The sequence below is a fragment of the Aulonocara stuartgranti genome (assembly GCF_965226115.1).
Source record: "Aulonocara stuartgranti genome assembly, chromosome: 14".
In the NCBI taxonomy this organism is placed as follows: Eukaryota; Metazoa; Chordata; class Actinopteri; order Cichliformes; family Cichlidae; genus Aulonocara; species Aulonocara stuartgranti.
The window spans coordinates 13452216-13472874 of NC_138950.1; the positions used below are offsets into that span (position 1 = coordinate 13452216).

At 41.4% G+C, this 20659-nt stretch overlaps 1 protein-coding gene across 3 annotated transcripts in view; it reads right to left on the reverse strand.

The window, feature by feature from the left end:
- igsf9ba (immunoglobulin superfamily, member 9Ba) overlaps positions 1–20659 on the reverse strand; it is a 78412-nt gene that overhangs the window by 9896 nt on the left and 47857 nt on the right. For all 3 annotated transcript variants that reach the window (XM_082501940.1, XM_082501942.1, XM_082501941.1), the window contains 13 exons: positions 19569–19710; positions 16937–17082; positions 14556–14698; positions 12090–12230; positions 11884–12003; positions 11612–11762; positions 8581–8704; positions 7144–7319; positions 4317–4543; positions 4015–4099; positions 3776–3937; positions 3399–3444; positions 149–1774 (listed from right to left, as the gene is read on the reverse strand). In XM_082501940.1, the coding sequence (XP_082358066.1) occupies positions 149–1774; positions 3399–3444; positions 3776–3937; positions 4015–4099; positions 4317–4543; positions 7144–7319; positions 8581–8704; positions 11612–11762; positions 11884–12003; positions 12090–12230; positions 14556–14698; positions 16937–17082; positions 19569–19710 (3289 nt within the window). The remainder of the gene's footprint in view (positions 1–148; positions 1775–3398; positions 3445–3775; positions 3938–4014; positions 4100–4316; positions 4544–7143; positions 7320–8580; positions 8705–11611; positions 11763–11883; positions 12004–12089; positions 12231–14555; positions 14699–16936; positions 17083–19568; positions 19711–20659) is intronic.

Here is a 20659-nt window from a genome sequence, read left to right on the forward strand (position 1 = left end):
CATGCCTTCTGCATATTAAAGTACAATATGCATCTTAATTACTTCTTAATGGAAACATCAAAGTGATACTGAGGATATTTAGCGAGCAGACGAAAAGTCTCCTCCTTAAAAAATGTGTGACTATTCTCTACTGCAATGGATCACCTACCCTGAGGCTGATATCTGGAGCTGGGAGGGCTCTGAGGGTAGCATCTCCTCCTCTGTCCTTCTCTGGGATGGCCTCTGCCCGAAAACATCCCTGCCCTCCGGAGGGGGAGAGGGGGATTGGGAGGGGTAACTGGCTGCAGTGGAGGCATAGGACATGTGGGCGTGGTAACTGGGGCTGGGTTGCTTGGCGCCCTGGCTCTGAGTAGGAGAGGCGGTCAGGGAGGACCTCCGAGAGAAACTGACAGTAGCCGAGGGCTGCAGGGTGATCTCAGGCATCTCCAGAGACCGAGAGGTGCGGAGGATGCTGGGGCGCGGAGGAGGCCTTACAAGAATATCTGGGGAACCCGGCTGGGTGCTAAGTGGGCTCTGGGAGAGTGGAGAGAGGCGGGAGGGTTGGAGTACTAGTGGGGGTAGGCTGGGGTCTGCCCGGCGCCCCGCCCTCGGGCTGAGCCAGGACTGAGGGCTACTACTGGGGGCTGTGCTTGGGCTCCCTGCACGGACTGCCGGGTCAGGGTAAGGCAACACTGGTACACCCACACCGTGGGCCGTGTGTCTGAGCTGGCCAAGACTCTGGGCCTGTTGCATAGCTAAACGCCTAACCGGAGGCCCTGGGGGCCTGTCTCTGCCTGGGGGAGCCACAGGAACCTCCAGCTGCAGGAGTCCGGGGCTTATTGGATCCTTTAGGTGTGGGAGGTGCAGGCGACTGGGAGGGAGAGAGTGAGGAGGATATGGGGGTGGGTCAGGGAGGTCCTGGGGGTGATGTAACGGATGGTGAGGTGGATATATGAACCGTGGACCTTCTAGACCCAGGAAGGGTAACTCATGAGGCTGCCAGCTTTCAGGTGAGCGAGAAGGAGGGCTGTGTGTGTGAGACAGAGAATGGCCAGAGGCAGTGTACTGATGGTGCTCCATCTCTCCACTCTCCTCGGGGATGGAGGGGTAACCAAAGGGCCCCTCGGCGGTGCCTGGGGGTGAGGATAGAGCGGAGCTACGTGGGCTGATGTCAGGCATGTAGAATGGTGGTGGAATCCCTGATTCAGCGCGGCTGCCTAGATACCCATAGAATGGGCCTTGGGGAAAGCCCCTGTAGCGGGAGGCCGGGGCCTGCCCTGAGGCGTGAAGTGCACTGCCCTCTGCAAAGCTCATACCTTCCATGGGCCTGTGTAGGCGGGGGCTGTAGGTGGGGGGCTGCGTTGACTCCAGGCTCGAGGACGTTGGGGAGAGCTGGGGCCGCAGCGTGGGCATGATGGGCGGCAGAGGCCCTGGGTCAAAATCATTCTCCTCATCGGACTGCCGGAACTCAGGGTACATGTCAGACTCCTCTGCGAAGGGGAAGCCCTGGATGCGGCGGGGAGGTGGGCTGGTCTCCATGACGAAGCGGCCATCGGGGCCACGGCTTATCAGCTCAATAGGCGTGGTGACCTCTGCCTCATGTTTGGACACACTGTATTTCTTGCTGGCTATGGCACGCTTGGTTTTCTTGTAGAAGGAGAGCTCTTTTTCTTTTTCTCTCTGAGGACTCGGGAGCTTCCTGACATACAGGCCCGGACCGTGGGAACCCTCCGACGAAAGAGAACGGGGCCGAGATGGAGGGGAGCTCTCTGGACTTATCTTCCCCGATGATAACCTGATAAAAAAAATAAAAATGCAGACACAGAACGCCGGCTTAATTTAACACATAACAGATGAAGCGGATAGTGGTAGGAGTATTTTAAAACAAATCCCCAAAAATCTCTGATACTTGAAATAAACTGATATGATTGCGGTTTGTAAACAGATGACACAGTAGAAAGCCAAAGCGCTCGATCAAGGCAGCCATAATGAACTTCATTACGGTATAATGGCCAGTTTATGGCGGCAGCAGACTCCTGATAGGGGCTGCAGCTAATGAACCAAAGAGTGACGGGATGAGAGAAAAGCCAACAACGCAACCATGACAACCGTATCACAGATCTACTGAGTCTACATCTTCTTGAGCAGACGTGAGACCAATTTCCATATGCTGCACCAAATGGTGATGTGTGGAAAGCAGATGACATCTAACCAGGCCTCATTTGCCCACACCAGGAGCAGCATACTCGACACTTACTGTACTGGGTCACTGAATGCATCGGGTAGACATCAATTAGAATGTGAGTGCATATACACAGTACTGTACTGTACATGCAGCTGAGCTAGTGCAATTTAATCCCTGTATGGTGCATGGAAGTCTGTGCATGCAAATAGTAGGCACCCCTACAACTACAAATAATCACTGTGAGCTAATCATTTCTATGCAATGCATTAACCATGCAGCCAAGCCAGTGCAGTGCAGCACACTCTGTATTTTGGTGCAGGCAGGCACTCACAGGGGGCTGGCCGGCGGGGGCAAGAAACTGCTCCTGGCAGGCTCGTCCCAGCAGGGCTCTACCCCTGGCAAGGGGGTGAGAGGAGGCCTGCGATGGGAAACAAACGACACGGGCCTGGTTCATCTTTAACTATGCTACTTGCTGGAAGGACTAAGTGTAAACTCCCTGAGCAGCCTGGACCATTTCATGAAAAAATAGAAAGAAGTAATCTGATACTGATGTTTTAGGTTTTAAAGTCACAAGCAAACATACATTTACTCTGCAATGGGATTTACACAGATTAGAGTCAGAAAGGAGCTTCTTTTGAGATTGAAATGCAGTCATACATGTACACAAGATATACAGACAGACAGGTACACACGTGTAGCTGATACTGTACAAAGAAACAGCATCATTAAACACTGAGAATCATGCAGAAAGCAGACAGTGTTAAAGAATACAGATGGATCAAAAATCAATACACATACTGCAGCTTGAGCACTCTGGGTAATGTGCTTAAAATGCAGACTTTGCTGCTTTGAACTCTCCTTAATTTTTCCCGTGATCCGCTAGAGGTTGCTACTGTTCATGTTCTTTTACACCTACCAAGAAGCCCAATCATGTCATCAATGGGGTTTTTTTTTTGGTTCATTTTCAAGACTTTCCTCAGATATACCATGTTAGATACTGACTTGTTGTTTAAAAGCACTGGAGAAAACATGCTGAGGGTAAAAATCAATTCTTCCCAGTAGGCTCCAAAAGGTATTTTCAGGTGACAGGTCAGAACTGAGTGTTATTTAATGTTAACGTGTATGACTTGTCATAGCATGCAAGGGTACAGATAGTTATAACAGGTGTAAGAGAGGACGAACAGTAGTGGCGACCTCTAGCAGACAGGAGAGGCTCTGGGGTAGCTTTACTTACGGCGACTCAATGCTTTTCCTGAAGTGTGTCACCGACAAGGGAGGATCTGAGAGGACAAACACATTTAAGTTTAGGATTTTCTCTAATGAACACCACAGGTAAAAGTCAGTCACAGGGATGAATTATGAGACAATGAGCTTCTGGGCGCAGACGATAAAGGACCCCCGCCCAGCAAAACAAAAAGCAAGACAGACTGAAAAAGACCAAAAACAACTGCAAACAATTTACTTCTTAGCTACTCTTTGTTGTCATTTTTTATCTCTTTGTGCTTGCTTTGTGTTTTTCTTTGTGCCTCTGAGCCCATTGATAAACCCATCCATGGTCAAACATGAACTTTTACCTAATCTATGTAAATTTAAGTGAAAGAGGAGACTAACCTGGTTTGCGCTTGAGTTTGCGACGGTGTTGCTTGTTGACAAAGCAAGCTGCTAGAGTGCTGAACAGTACCGCCGCTGCCAGAAAACAGATAGTTGCCACGACTCCTGCCACCACAGGTCGCGCCAAACCCTCATCGGGCAACTCTGGAGCAGGGAAGGGATCTGAGAGCATAAAAGGAGATATGGAGTAACAACTTAAAAATAGATTATTCATAAGGGCCGAGCACAAAGACACTCACCTGTGCTAGAAACTCCCACAACATTGCTGCTCTCGCTGATCAGGTCATCCATAACGGCCATTACTCGAAATTCATACCAGGACTCCTGTCAGAGAGATGCAGAGATGCGCTGCAATGCAGGGTATTGTGCTCAGACTATAAGGCATTGTCTTGCTGCACATGATATATTGAAAGCAGCTTCTTATTTATAACTGTTTGCATACCAAAGAGGAGCTACTTTTCCTTAATTGGATTGACAAAAAAGTACTACTTTTCTACTCCTTAGGATTCAACGTTACACAGCTAAATTTCCATATACTGACCTGAACAAGGTCTCTGGCTATGAGCTCGGTCTCAGTTGAAGGGATTAAGTCATCCAGAACCTCCCACCTCTCCCCAAGGCGAAACTCCATGATATAACGGTCGATGGGCGAGGAGTGGTTGGCTGGAGGGAGCCACGTGAGGAGGACACCGTGCTGCGTGCGATTGGCTGTGAGGCACCGTGGTGGAGTAAGAAGCACCAGTGGTTCTGGGGTACCCAGAGGAGAGCCTGTGAACCAACCATGCATTATGAAAATGTATTCAATGGGGGAAAAAAATCAAACAAACAAAAAAAGTTACAGGGTGTTGCTCGTGCGATCGCATTTTTTTTTTTAAAGAGTTAGATAGGGTCCAGATAAAAACTCTGGATGGGCTCCATTCAGGGACCTCCATCAATGGAGCATCAGAGTACACTTTGGATGTAACGATTACCAAGAAATCAGAAATAGCAACACAAAGAGCATTGACTTTTCTTACATTTCTTAGGTTAATCAAAGCTGATTGGTTAACTCAAAATATTTCATTATAGGTCGTGGAGAAATGTATTAAACAGCAGAAGCCTACTGGTTTCCATCTGAGAGTGTGAATTAGGTCAGAACTTTGCAGACCTCATTTAACATTTGCTAAATGAAGGAAAACAGTTGGCAATGTGAGGCCGAATCAGGGCTCACGAGGCAAAAAGTACCCCCACCATCTGGGCCGGATTATCCAATGGGCATTTACCCAGGGGTATGTGCACATAATGTGAAAATAAATTAGAAGTATTTAGCTGAAGTGTATTTTATTTATGTTAGTTCTTTTTTAACTTGTAGTTCTAAATTGGAAGATTATTGTGATATTGAAATATAAAAATAAAATTACGTTCTATTATTTTTTCATCGCTCAAAATAAGCGTCACACTCGCTGAAGCCGGTATACCCGCCGAAACGCCGTGCATTTATCGAGACTTTCAACCCCAGGTAGGCCAATTATGGCTCTTTGGATCCACATTATGTCAGCAGCTATTCTCCTCCGTGAACTATGTTAAAAACAAACACCGCTCACGCCTCACAGATGACAGCTTACAGTCCTGCGTAAAGATGAAAGTGACTTTGTAAAGCCCCGATTTGCACAGAAGCAGAAGTCCCATTGTAAACATACTACGGCAGACCCGACGATGTTTCCATGAACACGCTCTTTAGCATCTCTTTATTGACCACTTTTCACACACGGTTGCTGTACGCATACAGCCGGCTGTAGCTTTGCAGCTCACAGCCCGACACACACCAACACAACAGCAGAGAGAGCACAGATGTTAAGGCGCCTCCCCTGCAGCGGCACTGCAGACCACGCCCTGCCACACACATTAACCAGTTAAAATACATATTTAGGCAGAATTTTGCAAATATCTATTTTTCATTTTTCAGCAGCATAGTGCTTTTTTTCCAAATATTTTTTAAAAGTCAGGTCAAGGCTCCAAAAGCCCAAAGGCGATATAACAGTTTTTGTTTGCTACATGGATCCTTTTAGTTCAGCTGGGTGTCTTTCCTTTTGTTATATTTCTTTAAGAGTTCAAAATGTGTTAATAACATAAATAAAATGTAATTTTCTCTGTAGCACTTCATGGATTTCATAAGCAACACACCTTAGTTGTACACACAAAGCATAAAGGTAAAAAACAATATATACAGTGTTATCTTCATTTTAGATTTCAAAAAGCATTTGTGGCTCCCAGTGTTTTCTTTTGCTTGGAAACCAAATCCCAATGGCTCTTTGGGTGTTAAGGTTGCAGACCGCTGGCTTAAACGAATAAATAGAAACAATTCCCTTAGAGTAATACTGTAGTCTTGTTATAATTTAACACTTTACTGCTTAGAAACTGATCACTTAATAAGGTAATATTGAAAAACACAACAAAACAAAGCAAAAACACTATATTTCAAGTCAAGATCCTCTTCAAACTAGCCCCATGTAGCTGAATTCACAAGCAGGCTGCTCCTTAGGCAAACATTTATTACACAAGATCAAAAATGCCTCTGGCTGACATCTATCAAAGGCTTTACCACCTGCGGCTTTTCTTCCATTTCCTGTCTGGCCATTCAAAGTGTCTGAAGGATCTCATGTTTAACTTTATTAATTAACATCCATATTAGCTGTTTCCAGACTGTAATGACTTACAGTCTGGAAATCTTCCTAAAAAACTTTGTGACACCAATTTGTTAACAGTTTAAATGTAAACAACACAAGTGTGTCTCTATCTTTCTTGTAACTTCCATTATTTCTGAATTAGATGATACGGATAAACTTACGGGTTCAATATACATTTCATTTCTACAATAAAACATACAAAGAGTCTCACTAAGTAACTATTGCATTTTGTACTGCAGAGTGTTTCTAATATAACATTAAAAGTAACTAAAATGCAGATTAGTGGGCAGTCATCATGTCCAACAACCTCTACCAACAAGGTAGCCTGCATTACATAATAAAGTAAGCTTAAGAACTGTAAAGTAGGGCTTAAATAAACCTACACAGCCACTGTGGCTGCATTTCTTCATTTAATTTGTTGCTCTGAGCTTTTGAAGGTGATGGAGATGAGCACATACAAACATACAAAATCACATTGGACTGTATCTCATCTGGAAATCTGAATACAGCATTCACATTTAAACAATAAAACTAAGCATAGGACAGGATGAGTTTAACCATCACTAGAGGGCAGTATATTCCACACTGTGTCTGGTTATAGTCTAAAATTAGAAATAGTGTCTCAGTGCAACTCAGCGGGTTGATTCTGAAGTCAAAAAGCAGCAAACATGGCTGGAACATCCTTTGATTAGCAGTACCCACCTGCAGTGGTGACTGTCACAACTTCACTGAATGGGCCCGTGCCCAGTTTGTTTTGAGCCAACACACTGAACTGGTACTCTGTCCCAGCCTCCAGCCCTGGCACCACCAACCAGGTCTGAGCACCAGAAACTGGCATTGAATGCCAGTCATGAGGACCGAAGTCTATTTTCTTTGACCTACGGACAGAGAAATAAAACAGACAAAGAGAAACTTATGAAGGAGAAAATCTATAATGATTAATTAACTATAAACAGTCACATGACAAGCTGCATCTAATTTAAAGGCGACGCACCAAACAGAGTAACTTTTATAACGTTTTAGAGACTCGGATCAATCTAACATGCTTACGATTTATGAAACCTCCAGGCTCGACTCTTTGAAACACTGTAACGCGTAGGAGAAAAACTTTGGGAGAGGCAGCCTTTAATTTCAAGCTCTGAGCTGTTAGAACAGCCTGCCAGAGAAGTGGAAAGCAGCTGAAACAGTTCACATCATCAGCCCCATGAGGTGTAAGCAACTTTTCCTATTCCATAAATATATATGCCTGGTCTAGTTCAGTCAAAAAATGAGAATTTAATCTAATAATGCACAGAACAGTTCCTGATATGCATCGTTTTAAGGAAAACCTAAATATAAACTGGAAACCTGAATTTTTTCCTTTTTATAATAGTGTGAGATACATAATATTTGGATTTCCAGAGTCTTGGAAACTGGGGGAAATTTTTAAAATAAAAATGTAAAGAACATCAGATAAACATAAATTTGCCTTTTTTCTTAGACTCTTTTCCAAAAAAGTCTTAATATTTTTCCTGTTAGACTAAAAAAAACTATAAATGTCCTCTTTGTGCATAAAAAGATAAATATTATGTTAATTAAAGATACATTAATACATACTTTGTGTATTTCTCTATCATGTAAGTCTTGTGTAAGTCACAGCTATTTTATTGTGTTTTATTGTATTCATTGTGTCCACAATACTGCACTCCACTCAGCCATAATGTGTTTTGCTCGACATTAAAAAATGTGCTCAGTATGTAATTACAGTATCGCTTACAGAGGCACAACTGCAGACTGTGACTCACATATTCATGTCTGTGATGTCCTTGTCTTCATGTTTACAGTCAACAAATGTCTTTCCTGATACACCAGGATAAATGATTTGCACACAGGGAAAAATATTCTAAATTTTTGTGATGCCATCTGGTGTTCCTGCAGTGACACTCCATTAAGTTCTCAGTGCACACCATGAATTATGCACATCTATATCTATATACACTAAATACCTCAAGTCAAAAAAATCCCGCTGTGAGCGTCTGACTGAATTTGCGAAGAAGAGCTCCGACTAATCCGGACGTACGCGTCTACCTCCAGCTACCATCTGTTTCTGCATCTATGCAGACTGCTGGCATTGATTTAAAGTAAAGTGAGAGTACTCACACTGGACCATACCACACAGAGAATGTCTGTTCGAAGCCGCCATCATAACCTGGTTCCCAGGACACATTAGCAGAGGTTGTTAAGGGCAGTACATGGATATTGCCAGGAGCGTGTGGGCTGGTGCCTGAGTGATTTACAGAGACAGAGACAGAGTGGGAATAAATTCATAATGCACACATACTAATTTACTTATAATATAACATCTTACACCCACACATCACTTAATATCACTTGCAGTGATTAAGCTATAGAAATTCTGTAAATACTAATACTGTTTTGACATTTTATACATATAACTGTCTGTTCCTGAATTACTATGATTTGTGTTTTAGTCGAATAATGTAAATGACGCAAATTATTTATGCTATTTATGCTATTTTCACCCTCCAAATGTTGCTGTGTCATGCATCTGCCAGCTCTATGCAAATCATGTGATGCTGGCTGAGGTGGTGACCAGCGTAAGGTCAGGCAATTCAAGTGCAGCAGTGCTATCTGCAGCTCATCTCATCCCACCAAACAGGCCTAGCAGCTGTGCAGTGTGGCCTGAAGCCAGTTAGTTCTCACTGGGATAAAAGGGAGACCTGTGGGTGGTCGGAGGAGCACAGCTGTCTGCACCACCCTGCCACACCTGCCAGCTTAGTGCTGGTCACATGGAGGCGAGCTGAACGTTGCCAGCTGTGCAACACTGTGATGAATCCTTGGAAAATAGGCCAATGGACCACAGTGTCAGTCTTACTGATCTGCTCGCTTTCACCAGAGGAGAGTTCACAGAATTTATGATTTACCTGTACACATCTGTTTTTAAAAAATATTAAACATTTCTTTGATAAACTACATTAATATTTTGATTTTTTTAAAAACTTTTTTATTAAACATTTTAGCTAGTTTTGAATTTGATGGCAGCAACACATCTAAAAAAGAGATGAGCTGAGATGGGGGCAACACATAGCTAGGAAACAGCTTAGACATGTTTTGCAGGTTGCTAATGGTTGGGTATAAAAGAGCATCTTAGAGAGTATAATATCATCAATAAACTCAGAGAATCTGGAGAAATCTCTGTGTGCAAGGCCAAAAATCTATATTGGATGCCCAATCAGACAGCAGTATATTACAAACAGGCATGATTCTGTCATGGAAATCACTGTGTGGGCTCAGAAATCACTCTTTGTGAGCACATTACCATCCATGTATGCAGATAAGAGCTCTATCATTCAGAGAGGAATCCACATGTGACCGTGATGCAGAAATGTCGCTGTCTTCTTTGGGACAAAGCTCATTTAAAATGAACTGAGGCAAAGTGGAAAACTGTTCAGATGACTTAAAATGTGAAATTCTTGTCAGAAAACATGGGAATTGCATCTTTCAGACTAAAGAGGAGATGAACCATCAGCTTGCACACACAGGTTTAAGGACATTTGCTTTTTCCAGTGAAGGTCTTGCATATTTCAGTAAAAGAAAACTAAACCAATTACTACATCTATTAGAACAGCATGACTTCATATATTCATGAGTAAATCATTACATTTTTAATATGATAAAAAAGACCCAGGACTGTTGAGCAGCTAGAATCCGATATCAGACAAGAATGGGACAACATTCCTCCCCAAAAACGTTCAACAGCTGCTCTCCTTAATGCTGGGAAGTTTATGGAGCATTGTTAAATGAAGGGCTGATGCTACACAGCGGAAAACAGCTAAACTGTTTTAAGATATGTCGCTGCCATCAAAGTCAATATACATTTTTTATTCAAATGGTACATTTTCTCAGTTTAAACATTTAAATGTGTTTTTAATGTAATATTGTGAATAAAATATGGCCTTTATCAGATTTACGAATCATTGCATTGTTTTTGTTTACATTTTTTACAGCATTTTTTTTTTTATTGGGGTGATAGCATTAGAAAAGCTGAGCGGCCATCTTTGTCCCAGTGCCTCCTATCTATCTCTGCAGAAAATAATTTTTAGCAATCATTATTTCATTTCATAATTTTATTTAAAAATGTAAACTTTTATGTTTTGATATTTTCTATATAAACTTTTATATATTATATTATTCATTACACACAGGATCTTGTGAATGATCATCATCTGTATAGTCAGCAGTCTTCCTCGTGACTGTGATTGTGTGCATGAACTAGAGAGAGATGTATTTATGGTGTCTGCTCAAATTTTAAATTAAATGATACTAGATTTGAGATTAAGGTGCAATCAACACAAATGAAACCAAAAAAAAGTTTGAAATATTTCACTTTCAATGAAAGACAATAAGTTGTAACTAAGAAACTGTAAGTTCACCTTTTTGAATTTGATTTATGATAAACTGAACTTCTAACCAACAGTAGGTTTTCAAAGTCTAGACAAGAATCTGAAATTTAATTGCAAATCATCATAACTTCATTTGCCATATTAGTTATATATCGATGAAGCTACAGTATGCAGCCCACTTAAATGGCTGGGATTCCAGACATAAGGAAATTGTGACATCTTAAGTAAGTAAAAGGCATTGTCAGTGTTGCGAAATCAATTTGGATCAAAGAATACAACAAAAGGTACTTAAAGGTAAAATTGTTGAGATCAGTTTGAATGCTGCAACTTGATCGCAGAATACAAATAAAATAAGAAGATCCACAATGTAAGACTGGCTCTACCAATGCACATGAAGGCTTTCAGCAGCCTGTTTCAAACTTAATAACCCTGTTTGCCTTTGTCAACACTTCAGTCAGTCAATTCAAAGAGTAAAAAAGATGCCCTTGGTTCAATGACTAGACAGACAAAGGCTGCAGTGACAGTGTTTCAGCACATTGTACTTACACATTCAGGCTTTAAATTAACTGTATAAAGCCACTGCAGATAAGATTAGATTAAATTTTAATGATGGCCAAAGGGAAATTGGGTAAAGGCAAAGAGTTTGAGGGATGAGGGTGACATCTTCTTCATGCAAATCCCACAGCAAAGTGAACTCAACATAAGTAAGAAAGGTCAGTGGCTGAGGAAACTGAGAAAGCTGAGAGCGCTGTGCAGACTGTTTGTACCGATGACTAGGATACGCGTGCTGGCAGTGATGCTTGTGACCACATTTGTGGCTACACACTCCCATTCTCCATGGTCTTCTTTGCTGAGGGACACAAACTGTAAGCTGCCACTGGGTAGGATGTTGTGCTTACTCCTGCTTGGCTTCCCCACCTTCAATTGACATGAAAATTACAGTGGTACAATTAAACACAGCAAAAATGTCAAGTTATAGGTGAAAACAAGCACATATTTTCAAGAGAATTTCGATGGCGTGTGTTTAGCTGTTTGGCACCTTTCTCCAGGTGATAGATGGTATATCAGGGTCTCCAGAAGCAGCACAGGGGATTACTAGCTCTCTCCCAGCCTCTTGACGGTACTCCCCCCCAGGCCTCACATTAAAGTAAGGGGGATCCTTGAGAAATCAAATCATAAACACTTACAAGTAAGTGTGCACAAGTTATAAAAGAGAGACTATATAGAACTTAAACAGTGATCTACCTTTAGCACCAAAGTGGCAGGGGGGGACATGCCCATGGTACCCAGGGCGTTGTAAGGCACACAGGTGTAGGTGCCCAGGGAGTCTTCTGTGGCCTCCGCCACCCGGATACTTCCGTCTGGCATCAGGCTCCAACCGGGGTACTATAAGACAAGGGGGCATCTGAAATGCTTGATTTTAGGGGTTTTCCTGAACTCTCAGGGTCCCATTTAATGTTTTTGAACTGCACGAGAAAACAAAGATCCCCAAAGATTCTTTAAATCAGATGAATGGAAGTTAATGTTTATTTAATACAGACCTGCCCTCAACACTGGCAGCATTTTAGATAAAAGAAAAACAGAGCAAAGATAGAGAGCTCTGTGCACAAAGATGCTATACCCAGGTGGCACTTTGAAATGATAAAAAAATCATTTATGTACGCAGCTGCTGTACTGTGTATGCAAAAAAAAATCTTTACTTGTTAATTTATGCACCAACTGGCCACTTCATTAGTTACACTTGTTCAGCTGCTTGTTTGAGCAAGTAGAGCAAGCTTGTTCAGCAGAGCCCGACCGATATATTGGCGTGGAGAATATATCGGTCGATACTAGCTATATGCCGATGAATTCGCATCTGCATTTATAATGGCCGATATATGAAAATTTAAAAAGTAAAAGGTGGAAAAAACAAGCTTCAACCTTGTTATGAGTGTTTTTGTTGCAACGTTTGTCCAATATCGGCATCACTATCATCTTAACAATCTTATATCAGTCGGGTTCTACTAATATGGCAATGACATGGGAGCAACCCGGTCAGTTTAGGCATGTAGTCATAGTCGTGATGACCTGCTGAAGTCCCAAACAAGCACCAGAAAACGGAGAAGAATGACAATCTAAGAGACTTAGAAAGTGGCTTGCTTGCTGGTCTGAGACAGTCTGGACTGAGTATTTTAGATGCTGTGGATCTACTTGGTGTTTTCTTGGCACATTTTTGGCCCCCTAATAGCAACTGAGCACCATTTAAATACCACGGCTTAGCTGAGTACTGCTGCTGACCTTGTCCATCCTTTTATGACCTGTATTATGATGACCAGCGGGATAATGCACCATCTCACAAAGCTCAAATAATAACAAGCTAGTTTCTTTCACGTGACACGGAGTTTGTTCTAATCAAATGGCTTCAACAGTCACGGGATCTCTGTCCAGTGTGTATGTGCACTGTGTGATGCTATCAGGTCAAAATGGACCAAAATCTTTGAGCAATGATTAAAAAGGCAGAAGGGGGTTCAAACCAGTAATACCAAGATGTAACCAATAAAGTAGCCAGTGAAGGGACACTGCAAGTAAGTAAAAACTAGCAACTAAAAATCCCATTTAAGCTAAACTACAGAAATATTATCAGCAAATGTACAAAAATGTTCAAATCAAAAATGCCCCGGTGAGTGACATTAGTAGATTGTTAATACTGCTGTTAATTTTATTATTATTATTGTTAGATTTGTCAGCGTGTACTGAGATAATGTTGAGAAACACAAGACAGAAGAACACATCTGCTACAAATATTTGTACTTTTCGCCTCATTGGGCTTCCAACAACTTACTCAAAGGAAACCATTTGTGAACCTTAAAAAGGGAAATGAGAGACATCGGAAACATGGCGAGATCCTAAATTAGACCCAAAATACAAACAACATCTGATTTTTCAATAACGTCTCATATTATTCTTTGCTTCTATGAACGTCTCGATGCATGCTCAATAATCCACGTATGGAAATCTCGCACAGTTGAATTTGTTGGATGCAGTGTTTTCACTGGGTGACTTTTTCAGCCTCTTTTCAGTGGGAGAAATGCTTCATCGCTCATCAAAGAGACTAGAAAAAGTCACTTTGATGAGCGATGAAACATTGCTCCCACTGAAAACACGGCAAACCCAATGAACAGAATCAACTTTCAACGTTTTAATGAATGTTCCAGTTCTGAAAAGTGAGCAGTTCTTAAGTAACAGTTCATGTGTCAGATATGAGGAAGCAGAAGTATAAAGCAGTAGTTTAATGGACCCCAAATGTGTACACAAGTACAGTATGTGACTAAATGCTCACAGTCACTTAACTATTGGCAAGAAACATAAGCAATAGTTGTGTCTTTTTGAATGCTTGTTTCCCAAAAGAAAACCAATTCGTAATTTAAAAAATCCACAGAGGGCTGTTAAATATAACACTTCAACACAACCTTCAAAGCAGTCCAGCAGTCCAACAACGTAATAACTCCTCAAACCTAATAAGATATTAGACTAGATGATACTTCTCTGAGTTTCTGTAAAATCTGTTTTTATGGGTTTTACAATAAAAATGGGGAAAAAAAGTCATCTTTACTGGACAATATTTGAGAAATATAATTTTCAGCATAATCAAAGACTCCCTTGTGCTAAACCGATAAGATAATTATGACTTATTTTGCCACGAATCTCAACAAAAAAGCAGATCAGACTCACCTTCTCCACTCGGAGTGGGTATCCATCTTTCTCCCACTTCACTGATGTCACAGGTGGGTTTGCATCCACTGGGCAGCGGATGATGCCTGGCAGTTTCCGTGGGACGTAGATGACCGGGGGCATGTTGATCACTCGGGCAGGGTCTGGACAAATAAGGGTCGGGTGATAAATCGACAAACTATAAATAACTGTTAATTTCTGAAAATGCTTGATTCAACATGTTTTGATTAACAGAAAAATCAAACATGTTTATAAAGCTTCCCAGATTAGGAAGATTCACAGCTAGAAGTGTTAGCGTCTTATCAATTTTCTTAATGCCTATCACTGCCAAATTTAGGAACACATAAACAGAGGCAGGTAAAATCAGCATTAACATATTTTTAAAATTGCAGCATGTGGCATTTCTGGCAAAACTAATATCTTCACAACTCGTTTTATATATCAGGACAAAAACATTTAAATTTCAAATAATTTACATGCAGATAAACAACAGCACATCACATATTCTATTCATTATTTTATATAAACTAAGCCAGGATGGAGACGCAAGGCGTGAAAAAACAAGTGCGCCCCATGATTCAGCAGCTTGTAGAAGTAATAACTTTTCTGTAGGACTTTATCGGTCTCTCACATCGCTGTGGAGGAATTTCAGTCCACTCGTCTTTACAACGTTGCTTCAGGTCATTGAGGTTTGCGGGTATTTGCTTTTGCTCGGCTCTCTTTAAGTTCTCACAACAGCATTTTAATGAGGTCGAGGTTTGGACTCTGACTGGACCGTTGCAGCATCTCGATTCTTTTCTTTTTCAGTCATTCGGTTGCTGCTGTGCTTGGGATCATTGTCCTGTAGCATGACCCAATTTCAGCCTTTTCAGCTTTAGCTGTCAGACAGACGGCCTCACATTTGACTCTTTGAATACTTTGGTATAAAGAGGAGTTTGTGGTGGATGCAATCAGTGCAAGGTGCTCAGGTCCTGTGGCTGCAAAATAAACCAGCCCTTCCTCGCTGCACCGACAGTCAGGACGAATATTTGTGCTGAATTGTTGCGATTGGTTTGCAAAGGACATTCCTCCAGACGTCTTGTGGTTAGTTCAGATGCAATTCTGCAAACCTATGATTTGGTTTGGTTTCTTCGAAACAAATCATGACACTGCTTTATATGTCATCTATAAGTGTTCACCTGAGGTTGCACTTAAATCATTTTAAGACCTGCTAAGGTCTGCTCCCAAACCATGAATCTACATCAACTACAACAAATAGTATTAAGATGCTGTTTCATAAATGCTTCACTTATAGCTGTTTCTGTTCATGTTTAAGAGATGAATTAAAACATCTCCGGAGCATTTTCAAGGACTGGGAAAAATCAGAGAAGTAGAAAAAAATCTCCTGACATGTAAGGAACATAAAAGAGGTGCTGAAAGGGGAATTAGTGGAAGAGAAGATTAGGCAGCAGCCAGCAAGAGAGTTCTCAACATAATCACTGCACATGCATGTGTGTGAGCAGCGTGCACAGGATGTGGTGAAGCATTACAGCCTCCAAAAGGTTTTTTAGTGTTCAATGCAAATTTTCTCGAGTACTATCGTTTCTTTTTTTAAGCCGAGTGAGTGAAATTTTGACATATTTCTGCACATACAGACTTGCTAAGTTACAGAAGATACTTGGCTTCGCATATAAAATCCAGAAAACATCCAGAAAACTATTGCACCACCGTTTAATTTCTGCTTTGCTAGTCCAAGAAGTTTTTTACTTTGAGTTAGGAGTGTTTTTCCTCTCTTCTGGGAGTGATTCTCAGCTGCTTCATACATAAAGCTGGAGTTTGTTTTACATGGACCATCAGGACATTGGTTTATCGCCTGCTGTATGTGAGGCTAGTGATGAAGTCAGTGCCTGCAGTGCTGTGAATCCCCCAGCTCCCTCTCATAGTGTAGCACAATAATCAATGACCAGCAGAAACTTGGGAGCAAATTAGCTCTGCACAGTGGACTTATGATGAAACGTCATGTGTGTGGGAGTGGGGGTTCTTCTCTCATCACTCACAGCCACAATCAAAGGAGAGCTGGAAAAATTGAGTCTGAGGACGAGTTTGTCTCCATGTTTGTGCACAGGAATGAGGCTGGAGCCGGAATAGATTATAATCCAATTCCTAAATTCCAATGAGAGTGAGAAAATGGTCAAATCAAAACTCTGCTGCCTTTCTGCAACACCTGACCTTGAAATTCAAGAAGGTTACTTTGCATTACAGGAGCAGCGCAGCCAAATACTACAGCAGCCTCCAGCACGAGCAGACTCCATACTGCTGCTGCTGCTGCTGCTCCTCACATGGCTCGCTGTACTAGCTCCCCGCCCCTCCCCCTCCCACTTTGTCGTCATGGCAACACTCACACTGAACAGTCAGGTAGGCTGATGCTGAGGGCGAGATACCGAGACTGTTGCTCGGACTGCAGGTGTACTTCCCAGCATCCTCCGGCTTGACCCGGAAGATGATAAGGGTGCCGTCGATGAGAATGCGCACTCGGAGCTTCAGATCGCTGCAAGAAGACACAGACGTTTTATCACAGCGTGTTACTGAAGCACACCGACAGGACAGGGCACACATCTACAGAGCTGAATTACATCAAGGTGCCATAAGAGAGCAGCAGAGAGTCAAACAGAAGCCAGCTGAGAGGGGTCCAAAGAACACTCTGTACAAAACGAGAGACTCAAATAAATCTGCTAATTGTCATAACTGCCAAATGGTACGGCCCTCGTGGTTTCCCTTTCAATTAAAAAAAAAAATGACAGAGCAGACAATATTAATTTATTTTTCTTTGTTTGTTTTAAACAGATACTCAGGACTCACTCAGTACTTTAATAATTAATTACTTTAAACTAAAAAAAGCCTTTAAATAAAAAGTAAACGTAAAAAAGACCTGCAGGGCTTTGTTAATGGTTGATCATTTATTATACAGATGAGTTATCACATTTATTTAACGGGATGATATTAATACTTCTAGAAAAGAGCTGTTAAAGATTATTTTGTCAAATACTTAATTGGTAACTAACATATTTGTCACACTGAGCTTCGCAAATTGTTGTTGAGACTTGGTATCTGCTTCCTCCTGCCTTCAGCTTATTTGTACTTAATGAGAGTTTTGAGCATCTACAAAAAAGTTCTTTACAAAAACAAATGATCATCAGCATCAGTAAATCAGTAAATTTCATTTAAATTAATAGCAACAAAAAAATGAGAAACCCCATATATAACAGTTACATAACTTTGGTTTGAATGATTTAATTATGTGTTGCAACTAAATCAGGATCATTAACATTAATGCTGACTATATATTATTTATTAGTAACTAAGAGAGCAGCCAAAGGGTATTTTCACTCATTTCTCCTTTTTTCTCCAACACCAAACAAGCAGCAAAAGTGAAAATGAGAATTAAACCAAGAGAACGCCAGAAGGTCACTGCCATAGCAGCTCATTTGGCTCACGATCCGTCACAGTTCACCGGTTAGGGTGAATACCCATTAGGCGATCACTGTGTGCAGGTTTCATTTAAGTTTAATCCAGAAGGAGTCCTTGTGAACTGTGAACGACAGGATGGACGATGGAAGTCTCACCCTGGTATAAATTCATCTGTCTTTCGGCTGGATGAGCTAAAAGATGTAAAAATCTCACTGGCCCTCTCTACAATAACACAGGCTGAACATTTGGCTCAGAACACATGACCGGATCTGTTCTGTTACACGCATGAGGGCATCAACAATTAACTATTAAAATTCATCATATGTAATCATATTTTATGTATAATCAGACTTTTGTGGAAATGTTACAGCTGTGAAATAAAAATGAGATGTTTTTCAAGCTGTTGTAGGTGCATAAACGCTAAAAACTGTTCATTTTAGCCAACAGCTAAGTGGTTGTAGCAATCGGCTAAAACGTGACATCACAAGATCTAATGTAGTCAAGAATCTTCATGGGCTGAAGGTGTAACTGTGAGCCAATTTTGGCTGCTCAAGTCCCGATCATGTAGGACTAGTTCACAGGCAAACAAACAGAGGATTTGTCTGCAGAGGAGCACACACCTGAGGCAGGGATAGCTAAGTCTATAAACACTTAGATCAAGTCCTTTACAACTTGCTGGTTTTGAAAGGGAAAAGATCACTAAGTCAAATTTCAGTACCATATGGCACATATAGCCAGAGTGTTTATATATATGCACATGTGATTAATCATGTGATCATTTGCTAGCTGTTCTTAAAGGCTATGGTTTGCTGTAAGCTGCTTAAATTAAACGTTTCTTACTTCTAACACTTGGCAATAGGCTCTTGTTGTGCAACCACTAAAAGTTTGATCAGTGCATAAATTCTGACTGTCTCATCATAAAGTCCCTCAACTAAATCTTTCCCATCCTGTAAAAAAAAAAGAACGAAAAAAAAAAATCAAGATTGACGTTACAAAAGCTGTTTAAAATTAGTATGGAAACTTCCTCTGTGAAAGTCCTTCAGACACTTGTTTTCACCGCCAGTCAAAACCCTATTCACTAGTTCTTCCTTCCCACTTGTTCTGTCTGTCACTTCCTCACTGCAAAAGCCTCTCAGACTCTAAACACCAGCTCTGGGGAGCCTGCAGAGGTCCTGGCTACGCTTCATATCATCACCGCATGAGAGGCATATGATGACACAAGGCCTGAGTCGTGATGTTGTCACCAGAGCGCACTAACTCGCCTGGCACGTTCCAGACGGAACCCCGGCAGGCCCACTCTTACTGCCTCTGGGGTCACAGCAGGGCATGGCACACACAAACTAAATACCCTTGGACAGTCGCTCAAAACGCAGCACAGCAAAGGGCTCAGAGACCCGCAATGTCAATCACATCACAAAAGCTCAGGGATAAAGGCCTTATGCAGCTTGCATGGTGCTGATTTAAATCACTAAGTCTTAACCTCACACAAGTGCTTAACTAACAAGTTTCCCTACACTGAGAGCGAGAACAGCCACAGTACAGAAGTGAACTTGATCATAACTTTACTTCTTGAAGTAGACGTTGTCCTCTTCCCAAAACCAGGTGTAGGTGAGGTTGCCTGGATATGCCTCTGCTTGGCAGGTAAAGAGTGCATTCTGGGATATGTTTACAGTGACATTTTCTGGTGGTGAAACGATGTATGGAGGCCCTGAAAGAAACAGAAAAAAGTGTTAAAAGCGCTGAAGCAGGCAGTCTTTTTTTCAATCCGCCTTATGAATGTTAATTCAAAATTTCCGTCTTTTTACAGCTTTGGTTTTCATCTCCATTTCAGCTTTTCTAGCTGCTAAATGGACTCAGGCCCATTTCCAGAAAAAGAAATGGAAAGATGGCACTGTCTTTATCTAGGTATATACTGTGTAGGCTTTGCCAACGCCAAAGAAGGCATTTTACAATAATATTTAGTGCAGTGCTTGCAGTATACACTCATCAGCCGTTTTTATAGGTGTTCAACTGCTTGTCGATGTAAATATTTATAGCAACTTTGGGATGTGGAGGAGCACAAGACAGCCAAGGTGTATCTAATAAAGTGTCCAGTGAATACTTTCTAATAGTTTCAGCTGGTTTTTGACATCTTTTGTTTGTGGATGAACAGTCACTGTCTAGAAAGGTTTGTAGCAGATGTTTCATGTCGCTTCATAAGCTTGAACTAATACAGTAAAGCTGACAGTGGATGAAACAGCGAGCACAAAGATGCTAAAAAGCACAACTTCCTGTGGATTTGTTCTTTGCACCACATAAGATAAGATAACCTTTATTAGTCCCACGCGTGGGAAATTAGTTAACATATGTGGTGCCCAAAGCTCTTGTTTTATTTTTACTTAAAAAAAATTATATTATTGAATGTTAGGCATATATCATCGCCTTCACCCCAACCCCAACATAATAATTTAATTCTTTAAAACCTAAACTTATTAATTTTTTTCAAAATTGATGAAATTTCATTTAAAAAAAATCTTATTTAGAGGCTTTCACACCAACTTTGTTCTTTCGGGTGCAAATCAGGGTGAGAAAAGGCACACACTAAGTAATATTTACAGCATATATCATCACAGTCTGATTTAAAATACAGTAAGCAGCCAGCTGTTGTAAACTTAATA